Source organism: Myotis davidii, unplaced genomic scaffold (assembly GCF_000327345.1).
Source record: "Myotis davidii unplaced genomic scaffold, ASM32734v1 scaffold1070, whole genome shotgun sequence".
Classification (NCBI taxonomy): Eukaryota; Metazoa; Chordata; class Mammalia; order Chiroptera; family Vespertilionidae; genus Myotis; species Myotis davidii.
The window spans coordinates 28,653-37,547 of record NW_006281982.1 but is presented as its reverse complement, the minus strand read 5'-3'; the positions used below and the strand labels follow the sequence as shown (position 1 = coordinate 37,547).

General features: G+C 40.7%; 1 protein-coding gene across 4 annotated transcripts in view; it reads right to left on the bottom strand.

Annotated features, from left to right (window-relative positions):
- IFT88 (intraflagellar transport 88) overlaps positions 1-8,895 on the bottom strand; it is a 167,276-nt gene that overhangs the window by 146,203 nt on the left and 12,178 nt on the right. For all 4 annotated transcript variants that reach the window (XM_006752647.2, XM_015563113.1, XM_006752649.2 and 1 more), the window contains exon 3: positions 640-702. In XM_006752647.2, the coding sequence (XP_006752710.1) occupies positions 640-702 (63 nt within the window). The remainder of the gene's footprint in view (positions 1-639; positions 703-8,895) is intronic.

The following is an 8,895-nucleotide window of genomic DNA, read 5'->3' as shown; positions in this document are numbered from 1 at the left end:
AAAAATTGGGTCTCTGAATGATTTGCCTCAAAACAAGAAAAGATCTATTGGGACGGTATCCACAAATTACCCGAAAGATGGGGGAAATGTGTAGCTAGTGATGGACATTACTTTGAATAAAGCACTTTTGATGTTTCTCTTGAAATTATCATGTTTTCTTTGATTACAAAATACGCATTAGTAACCGGTACACCTGGTATTCACAATAGCTAAGAAGTGGAAGCAACCCAAGTGTCCACAGAACAACATGTGGTCTGTCCACACAGTGGACTATTATTCAGTCTTAAAAAGGAAGGAAATCCTTTCACATTGGTGAACCTTGAGAACATTATACTAAGTGAAATAAGCCAGTAACAAAAAGACAAATACTGTATGATTCCACATCTATGATGTATCAAAAAGTAGTCAACTTCATAGAAACAGAAAGTAGAAGGGTGGTGCCAGGGACAGGGGGAAAGGGAATGGGGAAGTTGTTTAATGGGAACAGAGTTTCAGTTTGGGAAGATGAAAAGGTTCTGAAGATCAGTTTCATAACAATGAGAATAAATATATTTAACAATAACTGAACTGTACACTTAAAAATGGTTAAGATGGTAAATTTCATTGTGTTTTTTATCACAATAAAAGTAATTTACTTACTGGAGGTCTTCTGCCATGATTGGTTCTCACAGCTTGCTGAAAAGCTGTGTCATTCTCCAATTCCTAAAATGAAAAGAAAATTTAACATTCAACATGAAGTGAGAATTTTTTTTTTTAATGTTGAACCTCTGCCCAGCCAGAGTGGTTCAATTGATTGGAGCACCGTCAATCCACCAAAAGACTGCCAGTTCAATTCCTGGTCAGAGCACATACCTGGGTTGTAGGTTCAATCCCCGGTCAGGGTTTGTACAAAAGGCAACTGATTAATGTTTCTCTCTCACATCGATGTTTCTCTCTCTCTAAGCATGTATTCAGGTGAGGATTCAAACAACAAAAAAGAGTTGAACCTCTTCTGTTTGGTATTCATGATCCTCTCTAATTCATCTTACCCATCTGTTGATGTCCAGGTAGGGGCTCATAGTCTCCTATCTTCAAATATCCCTCCTTCCCACTGCCCACAATATTAAGGCTCCTTCCTCTGCTAGGAAGATGAGTACTGATAATGTTGTTCAATTGTAAGAACAACACTTTATTGGACACGTGGCATCATTATGTCTAGTTAAAGATCAAGTTTATAGGATATGGCCTTTCTCCTGTTTCTTTCCTCCAAGTAGGAAAGAAAAGCAGGAACAGAGAATCTCATCTCTCTCTCTTCTCCCCTCTCTTCTTTCATATGTGGGGCCATGACTTAGAGGAACTTGCCTGAGAAAGCCTTGGGAGAGAAAAGGAAATATTCTCTAAAAGCAATGGGGCAAACACTTTCTCTTGTTCCAGTTTTGTTTGCTCAAGTGAAAATGACTTCATCACTCTGGAGCAGTGAAGTTTGAGAAATGGAGGGCTCCATGGAGTCCAACCTACAAGGTCATTTGGAATCAGAACCTCAATTGAAATAAAATGTTATTATGCTGTATCAGTGAAGATATTGCTTTGGCATATGTCTGAGTTTGCTGCCTGTGGATTCCTCTAAGATTTTTATGGTTTCCCATCTTATGTTTAAGTCCTTTATCCACTTTGATTTATTTTTGTGTATGGTATAAGTTGGTGGTCTAGTTTCACTTTTTTGCATGTATCTGTCCAATATTCCCAACACAATTTATTGAAGAGACTATATTGACTCACATGTGCATATGAATATATGCACACACGCACAGATACACAGAGACCTGTATACACGTGCACACACATGCACATACATAGACACACATACATACACACATACACACGTCTAACCTCCAACAGCCGCCAAAAAGATCTTTAAGAAATATGAATATAATGAACAACATAAACTAATGAACAAAAACAGATCCAGAGACAAAGAAGCATCGACCAGACCGTCACACCTCAGAGGGAAGGTAGGGGAGAGGTTGGGGGTAAGGGGGAGAGATCAACCAAAGGACTTGTATGCAGGGGGTTGAGGGCATGAGTGGGGGTGGGGGGTGAGGGGGCAATGGGCGGATAAGAACACATATGTAATACCTTAATCAATAAAGGAAAAAAATGGTATTATGTTTTGCTGATTCCTGACCTGTACTCACATTCTCTCTTAGGAAATTTGAAAAAAGGAACAACTGTCAAGAGCAAAATATGAGTGTTTCTGGGTTCCCTGGACAAAATGCCTTTTTAGACTCTCAAAGGGAATCTTACCAACAAATAATCTAATCAGCCTTTACTTCCTATTCCTTTGCCAACACCACTCTGGCTCTAATGCTTCATACACAACTTATGTACAATTCTTATAAGAGCCTCTGATTTATTTCAATCTATAGTAGTCCCCGCCTTTCTGCAGTTTTGCTTTCTGTCATTTCAGTTCTCCAAGGTCAACCAGGGACTGAAAACATGAATCATTCCTTTGTCCAGGGTATCCACACTGTATATGCTCCCCTCCTGTTAATCACTTAGGAGCCATCTAAGTTATCAGATTGGTTATCAGACTGACATAGTATCTAAGTGCTTTTTTTGAAGTAACACTTATTTTACTCAATAATGTCTCATTCACCTCTCTTCATGTCATCATGAAGGCACTTTATCATCTTACATAATCACAAGAAGGGTAAGTACAGTTTAATAAAATATTTTGAGAGAGACTACATTTGAGGGAGGTCATTGTTTGACTCCTGGTCAGGGCACATGGTCAGGTTGTGAGCTCAATCCCCAGTGTGGGGTGTGCAGGAGGCAGCTGATCAATGGTTCTCTCTCATCATTGATGTTTCTTTCTCTCTCTCCCTCTTCCATCCTCTCTGAAATCAATAAAGATATATTCATAAAAACAAAAACAAAAACAAAACTACCCCAAGACGTAGCCACGCAGCACTGTAAGGGACATCAGAGGAACACAACTGAAATATCCGAACTCTAGCAGTGGTTCTCAACCTTCCTAACGCCTCGACCCTTTAATACAGCTCCTCATGTGGTGGTGATCCCCAACCATAAAATTATTTTCGTTGCTACTTCATAACTGTAATTTTGCTACTGTTATGAATCGTAATGTAAATATCTGATATGCAGGATGTATTTTCATTGTTTGTGACCCACAGGTCGAGAACCGCTGAAAAGGAAATCCCCTTGCTGACAGGGCTGCAAAGGAGGATGCCAAGTCAGATACCTCTATTATGGCCCTAATTCTATATATTTTTCCTCTGATATCAAACCAAGTTATGCCCCTGATGAAAACACCTGGGCAGAAGGGCAAAGTTTTCCCCTAAACAATGAAGGATGGTAGATTAGAGATCAAAAATCTGCTGTTTCCAACTAAGGATCAATAGAAAATTGTAAAATCCTTTCATGATTTTCTCCATCTAAGTTAAGATGCCACCTATTCTTTAATGTAAAAAATCTTCATTGGGAGGGGCCTATCTTGAGCCATAAAAGAAGTCACTCAAGCCTGTGTTCTCTTTTCAGTTAACAAGCCAGGGCATAAAATAAAGTCCAGCACCACACCACCATCTTCTTAAGCACATGCAGAGAAGCGGTACCTTCCCAGAAGAAGATTGGCAAATAGATTTTATACAAATGCCTCCCTCCCAGGATATCGGCTATTTCCTAGTATTCATAAACACTTTTACTCGATGGGTAGAGGCCTTTCCCATCCTGACTGAAAAGGCAGTGGAGGTAACCAGGGTCCTCTTTAAGGAAATCATTCCAAGGTTTAGACTGCCCCGAAGCCTGCAAAGTGACAAATATTTTTATTTTACTGTATGATCACCTGGGTCCTTCCTTTGTGGCCAAAATCACCCAACAAACAGCCAAAGCCCTAGACATTAACTACCATTTACATAGTTCATAACGGCCTGTCTTCAGAAAAGGTAGAAAAGGCTAAGCATACCTTAAAGAAAATCTTAGCAAACATGCCAGGGGTACAGAGGAGCTCCCAAGTCAAACTTAGAACTAAGCCCTTTTAATGTTATACAGGAGGCCCTTCCTAACCTCTGACATATATTTTGACCCAGAAGTCTAGGAGCAACTTAAATATATCATCAACCTCATGACAAAAATAAGCACTTTTTTTTTTTGGAGGCGGGGGAGGGAGTCCAGCAGCCTTACTCTGTACCTAGTTAATTAGTATCCCTAATGCACATTCCTGGTAGCCTACACAGTAGGTCCTCGGGTTACGCCGGAGATCCGTTCCTACGGCGCGACATAATGTGATTTTCGTCATAAGTCGGAACCCACCTACATAAGCACCTACGTCACTCACGTGAAGCACATACACAGCAGGTATGAAGTGAAACAGTAAAAAAAAATTTTAAAGAAATATAACAATTCCTGACCTTTGTTTGTGGTAAATAAATAATAAAAAACACAAAGCACATATGTACATACGTCAAAATGACGGAACTTTTATTTTTATAAATAAATGGGAGATGGCGATGTAACCATGAAACGACGTATGTTGAGTCCGATATAACCCGAGGACTGCCTATAGTCTAGTCACAGCCCCTTCCCATAATTATCTGATCTTGCAAGACCTGTTTACCTAAATACTCACATTTTACAGAGGCCATAAACCATGAACAATACACAACCCCCGGGGGGCGGGGGGGCGGGTATCAGTCCTGGTGCCAGGCCAGGCCTTTAGGTGTGTTCTCACGGCCCCCATCCCAACACAGGGGGCTTTTTGCAAAGCCCACAAAAGGTCCGGAAGTCTGATCCTTATTTGGGAGACAAAGAAACAAAAGGGTATAAAGAGAACCCTTCCTCCATATTGGCTCGCTCAGGATCTGGAAATAGGCTCCCTTGCGTCACGGTACTAGTACATCTGGAAATAAATGGGTTTTTCCTGTATCTCTGGCTACTCCTGTGTATTTTTCAGTCACCTGGTAAATTCTGTAACAAATCTAGGATAGGCGCAACAGGCTCTCCAAAAATAAGGCAATTAAATCTTTCCATCCCCAGGAACACATCCTCTCATAGGCCCAATATATCTCATGGGGACTGAGTCCTTCTTAAGACTTGAAAGGAAAGCTCCCCAGGGGACCAGTTAACTCCAAAATGAAAAGGTCCTACCAGATCTTGCTTGCCACCCCCACGGCAGTCAAGCTACCTGGTATATAATCCTGGACACAATGCCAGAAGGACAACACACCTGTGAACCCCAGGAGGACTTAAGAAACAACCCAAAGAAGTCTTCTTGACCTATAAGTAAATGATCCACCACATGGCCACTGAGATTTTAGGTCTTTTTCTTTGCTTAGGGTTTCTGTTGCCCTCACTTGTCCATCAGTAAACATCCCACTTAGCAACTATATCCCTTGTTTTACTTCCCTACTTGTTTTACTTCCCCTATTACCCTACAGCAGTGGTTCTCAACCTTCCTAACACCGCGACCCTTTAATACAGTTCCTCATGTTGTGGTGACCCCCAACCATAAAATTATTTTTGTTGCTACTTCATAACTGTAATTTTGCTAGTTATGAATCGTAATGTAAATATCTGATATGCAGGATGTATTTTCATTGTTACAAATTGAACTTAAGTAAAGCGTAGTGATTAATCACAAAAACAATATGTAATTATATATGTGTTTTCCGATGGTCTTAGGCGACCCCGGGGAAAGGGTCGTTTGACCCCCAAAGGGGTCGCGATCCACAGGTTGGGAACCGCTGCCCTACAGGGATTAAAGACAAAACTCTCCTGTCAGCCTTACAAATATCATCATCACTTTAGGAAACAATCTTTCTGTCTGTTGGATCTGCCATCCCCACCCTCAGATCAACACAATAAGCTTTGAGTATATCCCTGTAATGACAAGCCCAGATCTCTATTCTCCTTTCAGGTTCCCCAAAGCACTTTGGAAAATCTTACCCTCTGGAGGTTCATCTCAGTATCACAAAGAACCCTTTTGGCCGTGTTCACCTCACTCTACCTTATAATCACACCCAGAGAAAATGACCATATACTTTTACTTCTTCTTCCCTCAACATTACTTGCGTCCCCTGACCAACAAGCCCACGCTAAGTCGAATATTTCCTGGGCTTCCAACACCCCTGCTATCCTTCCAAGACCTTTGATACCTCACAATCCTGACATCCTAGCATCACCCACTGGTGCCCTGCCTCCCACAAAGTTTTTGATAGAAAATACAACCTCCTTCTGGAAGATGCACTTACTGGGAGGAATTTGTAACCCAGGCTTAAAAACTAATTTATCACATTCCTTGAGCTTGGAAGGCCCTTTGGGGCCCACAGATGACAAACTAACAGAAGGGCCACTTTCACTGTCCTGTAGTGTAAGTGGCCCTTCTGTTAATTTGTCATCTCTGGGCCCCTAGGGGCCTTACTCCCTGGCTAAACTACACATCACCTGGGAGAGCTTGTACACCCCCAGGATATGTCTTTCTTTGTGAACATCTTAAACACCAACTCCCCTATGACAGACAGCCCCAAGGAACTTTTACTACTCCCATTCCTGGCCTTGGACCTACCCTTGCAGAGACAACTCCCAATTCAAGGGACAATGCACTCTGGTCTTATAAGGGCCCATAGGAGCGGGAATAATTGTTCACAATATAACCTCCCCAACAAGAGCCAAAAGAGTCATAAGCCTAAGCACAACAGGCATAGGAGTGACACTCGGCATAGCCACCCCTTGGATAGGATTCAGCTATCATGAGGTAACCTTACACAATCTAACTCAGGCCCTAAAAGACTTTGCTACCGACACAGAGGAGGCCCTACAGGGAATTTAGGAATCCTTAGATTCTCTAGCTAATGTAGTTCTAGACAACAAACTTGCCCTAGACTACCTTAACCAAACAGGGAGGCATCTGTGAAGTCATTAACAAAACCTGCTGTATATAAGTAAACAAATCAGGTCAGATTGAATGTAATATCCAAAAAATCTACGAACGGGCGTCTTAGCTTCACAGGTATAACTAAGGAACAGATCTTGATGTCTTTTGGAACAGGATTAAAAAGGCTCTCCCTTCTTTCACCTGAGTATTTCTACTCCTTGGTCCTTAAGTAACTATTCTTATTTTTTTATTATTTGGTCCACGCCTTTTTAATCTTCTTGTTAAATTTATAATCTTCTAGATTATAACAGTTTCACGTAAAAATGATTATAACCCAAGAATTACAGACCATACCTCAACATCCAGGGAATATAGGGCTTGGGCCCTTAGATCAGGCAGGAAGAGATCTTCAATCCCAGGCTAGGCAGGGTCTATACCAAATCTCAGCCTGAAGCAACTACAGAAGAAACACCAACCCTTCATCTTCCCATATGATTATGGGATTGAAATCTCTCAGGGGGAATGTATGAGTCAGAAAATTTAGATTAGGGAACAAAGGCCTCAAGGTCTATCCCTCCCCTTTTCCATCCTGGATGTGACTTTTGCTGACCCTCCGTTCCCCCGCATCCCCCTCCCCATTTCCTGTATTCAAGATAAACAAAAAACATTCTCAAGCAGATTCTGCAGCCTTGTCGATAGACAAATGATCAACAGGTCATTATAATATCATTAGAATAAACTTACATTGCAGTTTTAGGACCACTCCTCTTCCTGAATCACCATGACAGTTCCAAGAGGACCAAAAAGAAATCATTATCCAGAGGGGAAGGAGGACAAGCTGCATCAGCAGTCACCCCACCAGCATCAGAAGCTCAAGTACAACCTATGCCACCCTCGCCCGCATTTATAAAAACCTTCTACCCAGACCCCATTGGGGTATCTAGTCCTTTGAGTTCACCAGTACTCCCTTCTCAAGTGAGTACTTAAATGTAATGTGCTTTGCTGAATCTTTCTGTCCTGTCCTCAAATTCTTTCTTGTGTGGTGATAAGGATCTGGATCCAACTATGAAGTTGCAGCCTCCCTGGTGTCCTCCGGCATGACATTCACATAACTTTTATTACAGTATATTGTTATAATTATTCTATTTTATTATTAGTTATTGTTGGTAATCTGTTACTGTGCCTAATGTATAATTAAACTTTACCATAATAGGTATGCATAGGAAAAAAACGTAGTATTTATAGGATTCAGTACCATTGCCAGCTTCAGGCATCCTGGGAGACTTGGAAAGTGCCTTCTGTGGATACATTTCACAAAAATATACTTGGTTATTAAAAAATAAATACAGGCCTGGACTGTGTGCTCTGTGGTTAGAGTATTGGCCCATGCAAAGAAGGGTCTTGGGTTCAATTCCCAGTCAAAGGCACATTCCTGGGTTGCAGGTTCGACCCCTGCCCCAGTTGGGGTGGTGCATGCAGGAGGTAACCAATCTATGTGTCTCTCACATCAATGTTTCTCTCTCTCTCTCTTTCTTTCTTCCCTTCTTTCTTCCTTCCTTCCTTCCTTCCTTCCTTTCTTTCTGTCTCTCCCTCCCCCCTCACTTCCACTCACTCTAAAAATCAATGGAAAAAATATCCTAGTGTGAGGATTGACAAAAAAATAAATAAAAACAAAAATAAATATATAAATACAAATAATACATTAAAAAGAGTCAATATCAATTCACTTTTTAAAACTATGTAGACAATTAAAGTAAAATTTTTGTATAACCAGGAGTTAATACTGTGCACGTTAAAAATTTTATGTACAAGCATCCTTCTTTAATTTTTACTTAAAATAATTTTTATAACTTTGCATATCAGCTACATAAAATTAAATAAATACACAATTCTTTTTTTTTTTAAATTTTATTTTTTATTACAAAGGGTATTACATATGTGTCCATTTTTTTCCCCGCCCTAGACAGTCCCCTAGCCTCCCCTATTCCCCAGTGTCTTATGTCCATTGGTTATGCTTATATGCATGC